This window comes from Gadus macrocephalus, chromosome 13 (assembly GCF_031168955.1).
Source record: "Gadus macrocephalus chromosome 13, ASM3116895v1".
NCBI lineage: Eukaryota > Metazoa > Chordata > Actinopteri > Gadiformes > Gadidae > Gadus > Gadus macrocephalus.
The window spans coordinates 17,715,757-17,730,756 of record NC_082394.1 but is presented as its reverse complement, the minus strand read 5'-3'; the positions used below and the strand labels follow the sequence as shown (position 1 = coordinate 17,730,756).

The 15,000-nt window shown below is 42.0% G+C and overlaps 1 protein-coding gene across 2 annotated transcripts in view; it reads right to left on the bottom strand.

Moving 5' to 3' along the window:
- Positions 1 to 4,161: 4,161 nt before the first annotated feature.
- slc6a1b (solute carrier family 6 member 1b) overlaps positions 4,162 to 15,000 on the bottom strand; it is a 14,749-nt gene continuing 3,910 nt past the window's right edge. For both annotated transcript variants that reach the window (XM_060068643.1, XM_060068644.1), the window contains exons 6-15: positions 14,966 to 15,000; positions 14,396 to 14,530; positions 13,830 to 13,933; positions 12,978 to 13,102; positions 12,166 to 12,278; positions 11,754 to 11,885; positions 10,015 to 10,117; positions 9,670 to 9,770; positions 9,025 to 9,192; positions 4,162 to 6,709 (exon numbers count right to left, since the gene is read on the bottom strand). The exon at positions 14,966 to 15,000 is cut by the window's right edge and continues 98 nt beyond it. In XM_060068643.1, coding sequence (XP_059924626.1) covers positions 6,590 to 6,709; positions 9,025 to 9,192; positions 9,670 to 9,770; positions 10,015 to 10,117; positions 11,754 to 11,885; positions 12,166 to 12,278; positions 12,978 to 13,102; positions 13,830 to 13,933; positions 14,396 to 14,530; positions 14,966 to 15,000 — 1,136 coding nt within the window. In that variant the 3' untranslated portion in view covers positions 4,162 to 6,589. The remainder of the gene's footprint in view (positions 6,710 to 9,024; positions 9,193 to 9,669; positions 9,771 to 10,014; positions 10,118 to 11,753; positions 11,886 to 12,165; positions 12,279 to 12,977; positions 13,103 to 13,829; positions 13,934 to 14,395; positions 14,531 to 14,965) is intronic.

The following is a 15,000-nucleotide window of genomic DNA, read 5'->3' as shown; positions in this document are numbered from 1 at the left end:
TAAATATGACTACTTTATTGCCTTTGAATATATAATGTTCGTTTCCCTGGGTAAAGGGACATTAGCACCCCCTATCGCCTTTTGACAATTACTTCAGGGAGGAACGTCCTCCCTCCGCCTCCGTTGACTCCCATTCATTTTCCCGAAAGTACTGGCGGCCGGTGGATAACATGGGTTTCAATGGGAGAGAGGAGGAAAGTCCTCCTCTGAGTGGGTGGGACCTTAAGGGGTCTGATTCGCGCAAAAATCTATCCGTCTGCGCTATGAACCAATAAGTAGGATCCCTGGATGTTGAGCAGTGTTGCCAGATTGGTCCGATTTCCCACCCAATTGGGCTACTTTTAACCATGTTAGGCTGGAAGAATTATCATTGGGCGGGAAATCTGCCCAATCTGGCAACGCTGTCGATAACAAACCCGGTCTGCGTTGCCGCGGTGCTCAGTCTGAGAGACGCAGAGCAAGTGAAATCTGCGATAGCGAGATCCTAAATGCACAATGGAAACATTGGAAACGGAGGACATTGTTAACGTCTTATTACAAAAAGCATTCCATTCATTCAGTTACAGTGCTAAGTTAGCGACCAAAGAAAGAGGTAGACCACTTCCCAAAATCAAGGTCTCCAGAAGTAATGGCAACGTCAGTGTTGTGAGTGCTACATGGTTTGCTAGGTACGCAATGACTTACTGGTAGCATTACAAGCAATTGTAACTGAAAATAAACATAGCTAAATAACTTCAGTCAGTGAGGGCAAAAATAGGCCCAATGATAGGCCCAGATTTTTTTATTTACTTTTACAAATCAATAGTAGGCCTGATTTGACTAATATGCTTTGCATCCTTTCCTTCTCAAATTACAGTGATGCCACTGGTGGCTTTGTATACATTTTGTTCACATAACTCCCTCCCTTCTATTTTGTAGTTCACCAAAACACCCTGAAACAACTTGAGTCTCACATTCTTATGCCACCATACACCAACAGTGCAAGCAGGCCAATGGCAACCAAGCGCGCAGTCCTTCCTCCCTCACTTTAAAAACGACCAGCCGCCACTGGTATGTATGTATGTATGTATGTATGTATGTGTGTGTGTGTGTGTGTGTGTGTGTGTGTGTGTGTGTGTGTGTGTGTGTGTGTGTGTGTGTGTGTGTGTGTGTGTGTGTGTGTGTGTGTGTGTGTGTGTGTGTGTGTGTGTGTGTGTGTGTGTGTGTGTATGTATGTATGTATGTATGTATGTATGTATGTATGTATGTATGTATGTATGTATGTATGTATGTATGTATGTATGTATGTATGTATGTATGTATGTATGTGGTCTCTTTTATATGAAAGAAAGCCAAGGATATATGACATTCTGATCGACTAGAACTTGCAGGCCACACTTTTGTGTGGTCTGCTTCTTCCTTTTGCTTTATTAATGCATTAACACTTCCAAAAACATTAAGTCATGATTATCTTGTGTGTATACATAACAAAGTGTATGCATAAAATAACCTAAGCAGTGGATTTTTCAGCAGAAGCCCAAAGAAGGTTAGGAAAATCCCCAAAAATGCGCATTTATCACTAGAAATGTTCTGAAAACGCATTTTAATTCCGAAACTATCTAAAAATGTAGATTTTACCAATGAGAGAAAAGAGCTACGAATCCATTTTCTTTTGGCAGACAGAACCTTGACATACGTGACGTATTGCTGTTTCTTCAGTCGATAGGGTGCGAAAATTCATATGGGTCGTTTTGGACGACCTATACAAACGACCTATTCTATCGTTTAGGTTCGAGATCAAGTTACTAAAGGAACCACACGTTTTTTTTGATCTATCAGCGGCCATTGATTTCTCAGTGCCATTTTATATGAGAATAGTGCCTCCGGACTATTATATTACCTATGAACTGTAACCGTCTCTACAGTTTTACACTTAAAACATCTGCTTCCAACATACAGTCTTTGAGTACAGCCCCCAGTAATTCAAATTAGGCAATCTAGGAAAATAAGAGTATTTATTGATCAATTAAATTACCCATCTGGCAGAGCGAACACATTGTGATAGGAGGCCGCATAAGGCATGGAACTGGATACCAATAATTGCAGTGCTACATGCTAGGAGTGTGTCGAAGTGTGCATGTGAATGGTTGTGTATGTATATAGGTCTGTGTGTGTGTGTGTGTGTGTGTGTGTGTGTGTGTGTGTGTGTGTGTGTGTGTGTGTGTGTGTCTGTGTGTGTGTGGGGGGGGCCTTTAAGTACAGTAAATTATATATACTGTAGTTGGAGCAGAGATTTTTCAGGGCCTGCCATCCAGGCAATTAAAACTGCTCATTACAATGCTTTGTTAGACAACCCTCTGGCTAATCCCATCATATGGTCGTGGCTGATAAGACCGCTGGTGCTCCTCCTGGCCTGCCTGTCTGTTGCCTTGCAGGAGGCAGATAGGCTATCTGTAGCCTATTGTCAAGGAAGGTGAACACAGAACGTGTGAAGTAGGTTTACTTATATATTACCATTCAGCGTTGGTTTGATGGAGAAAAGAGGGAAGTATAAGGATGCATGTGACACATACAGATACACAATCACATATGCATTTTTGTCTGTGCTATCCATAAGGGACTTAGAATTTTGACTTTGTCGATTTGGTCATCTTCTCTAAAACTACAAAAAACATTTTTTTAACTTGAAATACTGAAATGCTGTGTCCAGATAAATGTCTGACTAGATTAAAGACAACATATTACAACCTTGCTTAATACTTCTTACTCATCTTTCCATCACTAATCTTTAGTTTCCTCTCTTTTGCATGCAGCATTGCTGAGAGTGATCCAGAGAGGAATCACTGGCTTGGCTGCGATACTCTTTAAATCTAGCCCGGGAGCTGTGAGGGGAATTAGAAGAGCTTTTCTTCCTCTTTCCCCCCTCCTCCTGTTCCATACAACGCACTGTGCCAGTGATTGTGATGCGCTCAGAGAGTACGCTGCTACTTCTAGCCCATGCCAAGCCAGCAGGGAAGAAAACAGATTACCAATTCCACAGTATGTGTGTATGTGTGTGAGTGCGTGTGTGCGTGTCTGCATTCTTGTGCATGTATGTGAAAGTGTGCATGTTCATGTGTGTGCGAGGGAGTGAGCGCACGTGTCTGTGCATGTGTGTCGTTGATCGTGTTTTTGTTTGTGTGTGTGTGTGTGTTCTTGTGTGTGCATTCTTGTGTGTGCATGGGAAAGTGTGCGTGTGTGTGTGTGTGTGTGTGTGTGCATGTGTGTGGTTGTGTATGCATGTGTTTGCGTGTGTGGGTCATTAAGGCCCCTGGAGCAGGATAGTGGGCTGCCTCTCTACCTCTGCTAGACTAGAGCTGTCAGAGTCGCTACACTCATGTCCAGAGAGGCTGCATCATCGCCATGCCGACCACTTCCACTACCGCACACACGGGCTACGATACGCACACGCAACACGCCACACACGACTGTGAGTTATGTCACATGAGCACACAAACACTCACACACACACACACACACACACACACACACACAAACTCTCACTACTATGTCATTCGTTAGTGCTTTGAAGTGGCTTCGGAGGACGACTTTGCCCAAGGTAGCGAGGGATTGGTCTCGCATAGCCGCAGACATGAAAACTCAGGCGAACACAGACACATGTGCACACTTGCGCAAACACACACACACACGATGACACACACATACACATACACACAGCAAACATTAGTAAGATGTTCACATTGAAAATAACCCTTTCCAACATTAGCTCTAACCTTTGGTAGGCGGGCAGCCTGAATGTTGCTATATTAGGGCTCCAGTTCCATGTCCTCCTCTCTCTAGAACCATGCATACAAGCTCATACAATTAGACATACACTCAATTGAGCATCATAAAATACAGTCACTGTTTTAGGGGGGGAAATGATAACTTCACAGTAAGTATTCAAATAATTGCATAGAAAAATACCAAAGCTTGAATAAATCTGACACACTCTTGGCAATAGTGTGTGTGTGTGTGTGTGTGTGTGTGTGTGTGTGTGTGTGTGTGTGTGTGTGTGTGTGTGTGTGTGTGTGTGTGTGTGTGTGTGTGTGTGTGTGTGTGTGTGTGTGTGTGAAACCATCTTGTTGCAGCAAAAGCCATTTTGTTGCAGATAATTACCAGGACCAAGCTCTGTAGAACATATAGTTTTTATAATCTATAGGTCTTTATTGATTTTTGCAGATAACATATATTGCAATCATGCTTTTTTCATATAACGCCATCTAAAGACATTTATTATATTTTTTACATATAATATTTTACATTAGGCCCATGAAACAGTTAGAAATATACAAAACAATATTCTCTGACTAGACAGTGTTTCTATAATATTATATTCATCATTGTTTTTACTCTATTATTGTTATTGTAGTTATGATTTTGATAAAGATATGTGCTTTAGTTTCGGATACAGTATTGCAGAAAACAGCATATAATATGAGATTTTTTTCAACATTTAGACAAAAAAACTTCAGGTTGTACTGACATTCACAGATACATGTATTGATACACAGTCCAATTTTACAACATTATTCAAGCGAGAAGACTGCATTATGGTAACTTTATACAAAACTCATGGAACCTTTTTGTCATTGCACATTTCAATTTACATAACTTTGCTAAAATAAATTCAACCTGATTTCTGTAGCATGTAGCTGCCACAGAAGCAAACTATAACCTTTTTGTTTTAATATATTTATATATGTGAAATTTACTGGCCTATATTTTGTATATATTTATATAGCTTTTTATATTGCAAAATAATGTGATATGTAAGTAGGATTTCCAGTATGAAATGGAGATGAAGGTGAATGGAAGTTGCCGCTGATACAGTACATCCTCAGGTATGTCCAAGGTGCTAGCAATAGTTTTTGACAGTCAAGTCCCCTGATCAATCAATTATGTGATATTACTTTTATAAACACAAATCAGGAATATAACTTAACACTTCACAGTTGTTATACACTGACGATAAGGACGCTGGAAATATATTTTCTATATTTTTGTTTAACTGAGGCATGTTTGAGACATATATATATATATATATTATATATATTTTGCTATTTCGGATTATGCTGGAATTAACCCCCGCAAGAAAAGTTGGATCCTTTTACTCGTTATTCAGTTATCTCAGAGAGAATTTGGTCACTTCCACCTTTTTTCCTGAGAATTGGGTCGCCTAAGTAAACAGTGTAAGTAAACCATTCCAAGGGTATATCGCTGTAGCCGCTCATAAAGTTCCATCATCTTCCATCAACTCAGCCTAGTGGTATGAAGCCTAATGGTTAGCCCGTTTGTTGGTAGCCTATACTGTGATAGCTACGCGTTAATAAGAGTTTGCAAATGCGCAACATGTCAATATGTAAATTTGAAGGAGAGAATCATCTAATTAGGCAGATGTCAGGGATGAGTAATGATGTAGATGCAGTAGTTTGCAGTGGAAAAGGAACTCCTGACTTCACCTGTATGGGTGGGTGGTGCACGTACTTGGTTAATCGAAGGCTGCTATTAAGTACCCTGTTCCGCTATATCATGAAAAGAATGGGGTCACTTGGGGTCATTTGATCAGTATATTGTCAAAGGTTTGCTTGCTCTTGCGATTATTTCAAGCAAAGGGTTTCATAATTTTGGTCCTTCTCACTATGACATAGAAAACATCCTACAAACGATTCTAAAAAAAGGTTCTGACAACATATAAAGTTATTGTTCTTTAGAAAACAAAGAAACAATTGTAACAGTCTCTTTCTATTTTTACTACATATCTGTTATTCTTGCTCTTCTCAGAAATATCATGCCAAAAAAAGGGTTCAATAGTTTGAAATTCATACTGGCCTTGTGCTTTTCGAAGGTAGCCCAAGAATTGGGTAGTAAACATTACTTGCAAACTGCAGGGTATTGGTAGGAATTGATAGTCTGGCTGGAGAATATTTTACATGTACAAGGAGATATGACCTGGCCTGCTGCACACTGCAATGTCGATATTTCGCCTCAAATTGGTCATGTTCAATTTTCCTTTTCTGCAATTGTAATATTGCATTTATTCACCTACTACATAACATTCAATTAAAGGATTCTTCCATGTACAAGCAAACTGAATTCAATCTATATTTTCTTTGTACAGTAATAGTATTTTAATAGATTAATTACTTGTAAATATCTTTAAATTAGCACAATACTCTTGAATCACACCGGGCCTCCAAATTGAAATTATAAATCGAAGATACAGTAATTTTTCTAGGTCACATCTCTTTTTCTAGAAGGTCTAACTCTTTTTTTTTCTTTTGCATAATGAAATACAAACTATCACAACAACAGTGCTGGGTAGTTTGCAGTATTTCTTTTTAAACTCTGTATTATACAAATGAACAAACGGAAAGAAAAACCTCAGAATGTCGCTCGTAATCAGGTTGGTCTCGCACGTCCCCAGGAGGTAGGTGAATAAAAGCAGACGTCAGAGTCTGGTGGTCGCTCCCAACCTGTGATTACGTTTTGTTTTGCTTCTTTTTCTCTCTCTGCGTGCTGCAGAATGCCGTTCGAGCTTGTTCAGATAAGACATGCCAGGCAGAAGGTTCTAGATGTAGGCTTCTTCGTTGGCCGGGTTCTGACTCTGGGTATCGGCCGCGGTCGGTGTCTCCCCTCCGGTCACCTTACCCCTCAGCAGAACCACTGGCTTCACCATCATCCGCAAACGCTGGAGAAGAGAGATGGAAGGCGGTCAGCAACACATAGTAAAACCCCACGCAATGTCTTGCATTGTCACCCGTGATTCGATTTCAGCCCGATTTTGCCCGATTCGTTCGTCGCAGACAAATTTGCGAGTCGTACACGATTTTGAAAAGTTGGCGACGAGACGAGGTCTTGCAATGTGACATGCTTGCGATCTGCGATTATTTTCGTCTTCGACGTTCGAAAACCCCACGACGAAAGTTTGCATGCCAGAAATTGGGGGGAATCGCATGACGTATCCATTGTTGACATGGATGGAATTCCGCGAACAACTGGAGCTCACAGCAGCAGCTCACTAACTCGTAAAGAACTAACTCGTAAAGTAAAGACTAGTAGAGATGCGCGGTTGGCGGACATACCCGCGGACACTGTGGATAATCCACGGGTTGGGTGGATTGCGTGAAACAACGTAATACTTGGAGGAATTGCGGGCGGGTCGCGGTTGAAATAAATAATAAGTAGGTAGGTTAATAGGTCAACATATTGACTAGGCAAATGGCAAACTGAAAATGTGACATTATATTTTTCTTTAATCTCCCTGCTTCTGAAGTCTCTGCCCAGCGATCATCCCTGCTGCGTATGCCCTCACACATTGTTGAAATCATATGCTTGATGCTTCATTCTTGTTAAATTAATGATCAGGCTATAATAAGACCACGTTTGCTAAGTTCGCTGACAACAGGGGACATATCATAGCGGTTGGACATTTTAGCGAGCCGACAGGCTTTTGTCGGGACGTGGAACACGCAACTCAAAATCGGGATGACATTACAGCTCATCTGCGCATCTCTGCTAACTAGACTTCACTGCACTACGCAGAGGACCGCCATCATAATGCCTAGTATAGGAACTCGGGATCCATTGTTATTTACACTTTGTTGCTGCGTTGATGCTGTGTGTATCATGAACGATACAAAGTAAAGATTCTCGAGCATCGCACCCTCGAATCTTGTAGTGTGGCCAGTCTTTCGACGAGACAAGGCCCGATTTCCTGGCTCTGTGATCGCATAGTGTGACATGTTAAATCGTGGAGGAATATCTGAGAATCGTGTCGTCTGAACCAGCCATAAAGGGGGCCTAATGGGGTGTCATCAGACTCAGCTCAGGGCCACCAATCGGCTACCTTCAACCAAGACCCACATCTACCAAAATTCCTTGTCGGAGGGACGTGCTCTGCTCAGCATAGGGATAAGTGATAATAAACTCAATAAACTCAATAGACTCTTTCATAAAGAAGAAAAGCTATCTGAGTTCCAAATATTATGCACATTTGGAACCATCAAGCCCCATAAAAAAAAAACATTTTGCCGTTCCTTTCCCTATCTTTTAATATGACCTTAAATCCTCGTCCTACATCATCATGAAAACGAAATAAAAAATCATTATATTATATATAAGCTGTATTTAAAAAAGAAAAAAACAAGAGGAAAAAAGTGAGAGACGGGGCCAGATGAGGCCCCGGGGCCCATGCCGCAGTAGGCGTCCACGTGGAGTGCCTGTGAGAGGGTGCATCCGCCTGTGAGCAGCTCACTAATCAGCTGGCTGATTGCTACAATTAGACAATCAACCATCAGCTGGTGCTCAGGGGTCTGACACCTGCACATCGCCCCTGACTGCCTGCTGCCGTTTGCCAGCAATCACAGCCCCCTCGAAACATATCTATGGTGGAGCTATAGGGAGATCACAGCAGGACTGTATGGATGTTTGGTTATTATTCAGACCGTAAAAATCAAAGCTAATCTACGCTTATGGCAGAAACGTCATTACCCGCTATTGATTAAGAGCAGGTTAGCAATAAATATTGAATGTAGTGTTCGGCTGAATATAAATAACTGTAATTTATTGGGATCCCAGTGTCTATTTTATGGCTGAAAGGCAATATGCTGCAGTAAAGAACTAATTAGAATGCTTATTTCATAATCCTATTCGCTTTTTTTCCCCCCGGTCGTTCACGGTAAATTATAATTTTTATCAATAAGGCTAATAGGTTTGATGATTACTCAAGCAGTACGCTTAGTGAAGAACCACCATTTCAATAACGCATGCAACAAATAAACCCATCGGATAAGCTGAGGCTTTTGCAGTTTCTGTTTCTCGCTGCCACATTCCCATGTCTAAACAACCTCCTATTTACAACATGTCTTATACCAATGAAAACACGTCTCACTCCAGTCAACCCAGATACTACTTCTTGTTTCCCCCATGCAAAACTAAAGCATAACGTCTAGCAGAGACTCCTGGATCAGGTCAAAGGGTACGCCTGATCAGACGGTGTCCTACCTCTTTGTACGTGCCCTTCAGCGTGAGGAACATGTATCCCATGTAGCCAGGAATGAGCAGCATGGAGGAGAGGGCCATGCACCAGCCCACGCCCTGACCCCAGGCAGGGAACACGTAGTCGCCCATGGTGAGGGGAACCATCTGCACCGCGCTGAACAGGAACACTCCCTGGAGGATACATGGAAAGATTAGGACTGGTCGTTTCACTATTTCCAGTTCTATTCAAGTAATTGTTCAAACATATTGTTTATTCCTTTGGGCTCAATCCTAGGTGGTTGTCTAAAAGCGACTGTACGCCTAGTATAATACTGCTTGCTGAAATGTATCACATTAAAGCATTAAAGCCTATATGAAGCATTACTTCATATATTAATCATGTGCTACCATGCCAACAGCAAGTTAGTAACGATAATTAGCAATTTAGCAAACAGCCATCCATTTACTCTTGGTAAATGGTAAATGGCACATCATCAACTATAGAGAACACGAGGGAAATCATGGTACACTTTAAAACCAAAAAATAACAACTCAAAACAATTAAACCCTCCTCTGAAAGCGTTCTTGGGGAAGAAAGACAAGATTTCCAGAGAAACTGCTGATAGAGAAGTCCTAACTTGCTCCAGGTGTACGGTCAACTGTACTTACAGCCACAATAAGAGGAGTAAACACCACCCAGCATAACTTCCACCAGATGCAGGGCTTGTAGCCAATCATTTCCTCGATGTTGTCATAGAACTTATTGACTCCTGAAATCAAAGGAAAAAAGGACACATTAAGGTGTTTGGAGGGCTGCCGAAATGTATAGTTCCTCATTGATTCTCCATTTGCTTTTGTCATTTTCTGCTGCAATAAAATTGATATAAACATAGGGAGACATTTTATTAACAAAATTCACATGAACAAAATAATATGATCAATACGACTGGACTCTAGGGACTGTAGGGGAGGAGCCCCCCTCCATCACGAGAGTGGTTACCACATATGGCTTACCATAGAACCAGGAAATGGAGATGCACTCGAAAAACACCAGGAACAGCAGGCACATTCCACTGGCTGAGTAGTAATCGAAGAGCTTAAACACATACAAGCCACCCTGGACAAGGAGAGAAGAAAAAAACAGAGAGAGAGAGAGAGAGAGAGAGAGAGAGAGAGAGAGAGAGAGAGAGAGAGAGAGAAAGAGAGAAAGAGTGACCGGTAAGGACAACAAAAGGGAGGTGTTGAGTATTATTGTAAGGTACAAATAAGTCTAGTGGAATGACATCCAAAGACAAGAGTACCAGTCCAGTAATAGCAGTACTAGTGGTGGATAATGGTGGTCGGGGTGGGGATGGTTGGTGAGCTAGCCCTCTTTTGTACGGCTGAGGATGGCTATTTAGGCTGGGGCAGCCTCCCTTGTGGACCAGTTATCAGAAAGAATTAAATTTATCTAGAATCTTTCCTTCTGCAAAAAGGATAATTATTCACTATTGGTGAAAAAGTGAATAAGCAGGGGCCGGCTAAGGATCCCTGATGGATCCCTTCCATACACTGTGTAGAGCTTGGAGGAGGAGGAATGGTTTGCCCATGGCAGTGATTAGGGCAATCGCCATGGTTCCCGGGACGGGGATGTGAGCTTGATTTGAATGTGATGTGGCAGGTGAGATGAGATAATGTGGTTGCCTCTGGTGTAACATCACAACCTCCCCCTTGTTGATGATGATTGCTCTCTGGCAGGAGGCAGTGGGGGTTATAGTGTACAGGTTGTGTGTTGTGGTAAAACACAAACTGTAACTCGGATATTTTATATAATTCAACAATTGTTTTACTTTTTTCATGATTCACTTAAATATGTTCTCAAAAGAATACTCTACGTGGTTTCATTCAGACTAATTTCCAAATGTTATGGCATTGGGCGGATTCCACCATGATCTACGATTCCCTTCGGCACTGGTCTGTTGGTTAATGCTTTAAGAAATAACACAGCAACTGAGAACATCTATATCCCTCTCAGGTTACTAGGTAACCCAGTAAGGGCATGTTGTTTCTAAGTCTTAACCAAAACAAAATATTTAGATGTGACCTGCTGGACATCATGAACAGAGGTGTCGCCGTCTTTTTGCATGTGCAAAATGCTTCATATTGCCAACAATGGATGGACCAACACATCACGCAAGAAGTTCTGAACACCCCATCTGATCAACTCTCCAGCTAAGAAGCGTCCAGCTTTAGAATCGTACAGTAGTATGGGAACTGGACTTCAACCAAAGCACCTGGTTTAAAGCCCCAATGCTGGGCAAGAATCCAACCTTGTGAATGCCCTGGACCAAGACAATGCCGAGCTCCAACAGTCCTGAAGTACCTTCAAGGAGCTGAGCCTTTATGTCCTGACAACCATTGAAGAGCTTACAGGGAATGCATCCCCTCCAATGGAAAATGAACTGCTACATTATAAAGATGGTGTTCCTAAGAGGGGTTATGGCAATATTTAAGATTCTTGTGGGAACACGAAAAACCCACGATATGATTTGGCTAAATAAATGGGGAATTTGACCATCAATGAATTAAACATTTATTCCACTAATATAGCATTGGCATGCATGGACCTTTCTAACTTGCATTTTATGCAAGCTATAGAGTAAGTAGACGATATATAGTGAAGTTATACAGCCAATGTGTTGTGATATTTATAGTAGGAGCACCCAGAGTCCGCAGAATCAGAACTGGAGAAGTTATGAGGGGAGATGTTGTACCTGTGTGATATTAGACAGGCCGATGATGTAGGAGACGAGGCAGACAATAGCAATGAAGATCTCCCGGCGTTTCCTGAGAAGATGTGGGAACTCATCCACCAGCGCAGTGATGAATCCCTCCACTGTGCAGAACTGAGGACAACACGGACCAATGTAGACGCCAAGCTTTGTTAAAATATGTTTAAATCATTCCATAGTCCTCCACATATCATGTAACACATTGACATTTAGAGAAATAATGTTGTTATATGTATATATATGTGTTATATATATGTATTAGTGTGATTCTAACCAATGCTGCAAGTGAAAGGGTTGTTGGAGTGACACAATAACCTAAACGTTGCAGGATGCTGCGACCCAACGTACCAGAAGACCAACATGATAAGCTATAAGTATAAGGTATGGTTCTCACCTGACTGTCTATCCCCAGCATGAGCAGCATGGAGAAGAAGAGGATGGCCCAGAGGGGCGAGATGGGCAGCTGGGTGACCGCCTCAGGATAGGCCAGGAAGGCCAGACCCGGTCCTGGAACAAACACACACACACACACACACGCACACACACACACACACACACACACACACACACACACACACACACGCACACACACACACACGTTAGACTTGCATGTTCATATGTAAATCCTATTGTCTTGTCGTTCCATGCATCATGTTGGACTAAGGATCACTGCTGGTATATGAATGGCAATGCTTCAATAGAAATGTTTGGCCTCAAGTTTGCATGAGTTGATTTCAACATGACTCAAACGACTAATTTGTCCTTCTTAATCATCCCTTCTTGACATTGCACATGTACAAAGAAGGTTTCCCCGTAACAAAGCTGCAGACGCAGCTTTATTATCTTATCTTTATTATCTGCGTCAGCGCAGATAATAAAGGTTTTGTGTTGTGACATTGCATTGCAGAGATAATTGTAGAAAATCAATTGAGCTTCAGGTTATACTCTGTATAAGCAGAACAATAGCTGACATGAACAACAATAGCTGACATGGACAACAATTGTACACCTTCCCTTCAGTCGGATTTGGACTTTGATTAAAAGTAACCCCACATAAATCAATCGTTTTTTGGACTTTAATTAGAAATAACCCCACATAAATCAAGAGATCCTGTGAGCTTCTTCCTTCCGAGTAATTCCAAACATGGTCTTCATTTGATTTATTTCTTTCAACCACAATTTAAATTTAACATTGATTGCAATTACCTGAGGCTGCCACATCAGCAATGGGCCTCTTTGTTACGTTCGCCATGAAGCCCACAATAGAGAAGATGACAAGGCCGGCGAACATGCTGGTGAAGGAGTTGATACAGCACACAATGATCGAATCTCTGCAGAGAGGAGACAAAGCGGGAGGCAGCCATTGTTATTCCCCTATCAATCCCTTATCATCCGGTCCCACATTTGGAAGTGGAGGGCTGGGGGATGGCAGGGCTGAGTCAGGGATGCCATTTTGCATCCTTTGGCAGAAATTGCAGCCTGGTGGATTTATATTGAGTTTTTCCATTTAAAATGACAGCGTTAAAGGACTGAACACATCACAAGGGTAATACAGATACCGCACAAATATTCCACAATTTAACCTCTAACTCTACATGCTTTTGTCTGAGTAGGTACCATGGACAGTAACCAAATAATGCAAATAAAACACAAAACCAAGGCAAAGGAGGGTTAGAAAAGAGTTAGAGTCTGATTGTGTACAATATGGAGGTAAAATAAAGACAAAGAAGATAATGACCTAACCCTAAATATGCATTTGTAATGTACACAATGAGCTGCTACCTAGCTTATATCAAATACTATTGCGAAAATGTTGTAATTAACTACATTACAACCTTGTGCAAATAAAAGAGGCAACTGCTAATATAATTGTATCAATCATACATTCACATCATTAGGTCTCATATTATTAGCATTGCATAATGAGTGACAAAATCTACTCTCAACTCTATTCGATGTGTCTGTGTCATATCTGACACGTCTTAAAACATGGTCGATATTATATGTGCGACGGGGGAAGAGCACAACCCATGCTGGAAATCCCAGTATCGGACGTACCTGTACACGTTGTTGTTGAAGGGGTTGTAGCTGCCTAGCGCGATCAGAGAACCCAAGCCCAGACCGTAGGAGAAGAAGATCTGAGTGGCGGCATCCAGCCACACCTAGAGCACAGAACACACAACCCGCCTCACATGACATGGGGATACTTCAATGACCTTGTGTGGATTGCTTCTTGGTGTCTGACACAGCACAACACAAGCCGTAGCCAGCCAACCAACCAGCTATTACGTTGAACCTTCCACAATCTATGAGGTTCAAATTCAGATCCCCACAACATGAGATTTAAAATGGTCTTTTGTAAATGGATCGTGTGCACAGTATGGCCTCAGGGCTAAAATAGCCTATAGCTTGAACTAAAATACCACAGATGCCCAGAACCCACCCTCAGCAGCTATTTCTTCCATCATGATTAAGAAAGCCATACTGATGTGGGAAACACCTTTCCACATCATACGTGTGGATTCTCTCTCTCTCTCTCTCTCTCTCTCTCTCTCTCTCTCTCTCTCTCTCTCTCTCTCTCTCTCTCTCTCGCTCTCTCTCTCTCTGAGTGCAGACGAGCATACCTCGGACTCCTTGAGCTTCTCAAAGTTGGGAGTGATGTAGAAGGCGATTCCGTCGAAGGCTCCCGGCAGAGTGACCCCGCGGCAGAACAGGATGAACAGCATGATGTAGGGGTAGGTCGCCGAGAAGTACACCACCTGTGGCGGGGACACAGCACCACAGGGATGGTGAACACCTTGGGGAGGCCAGGCGGTCCGACTCTGGTTTGGATCGGGATGCGCTCCTCTAACACAGCACACAGAGCCTGTAGAGGTCTCTGCTCGGAGGTCAGCTGACCGCTTAATGCTACTTTAAAGACGACAAAATTCTGAAACAAAATATCAAACTATGTATACTACATTGTTATGAAATGACAATCATAGTCTGTGATTAATAATGGATTATTATCACAATTTTGAGTATTATTGGCAGTAGAAGCAGTATCATTTGTAACATGTTTTGTGTAAACCGGCAACACTAACGCGTAACATGATCACGACCCTTTACTTCCGCTACTCCTTTCAAATGTAACGGCTTGTATGGGTTACACGTCCTGTATCTTTATGTGAAAGGTGCCTTCTTTTTCCACCTACTTTGCCAGTCCAGCTGACGCCCTTCCAGATGCAGA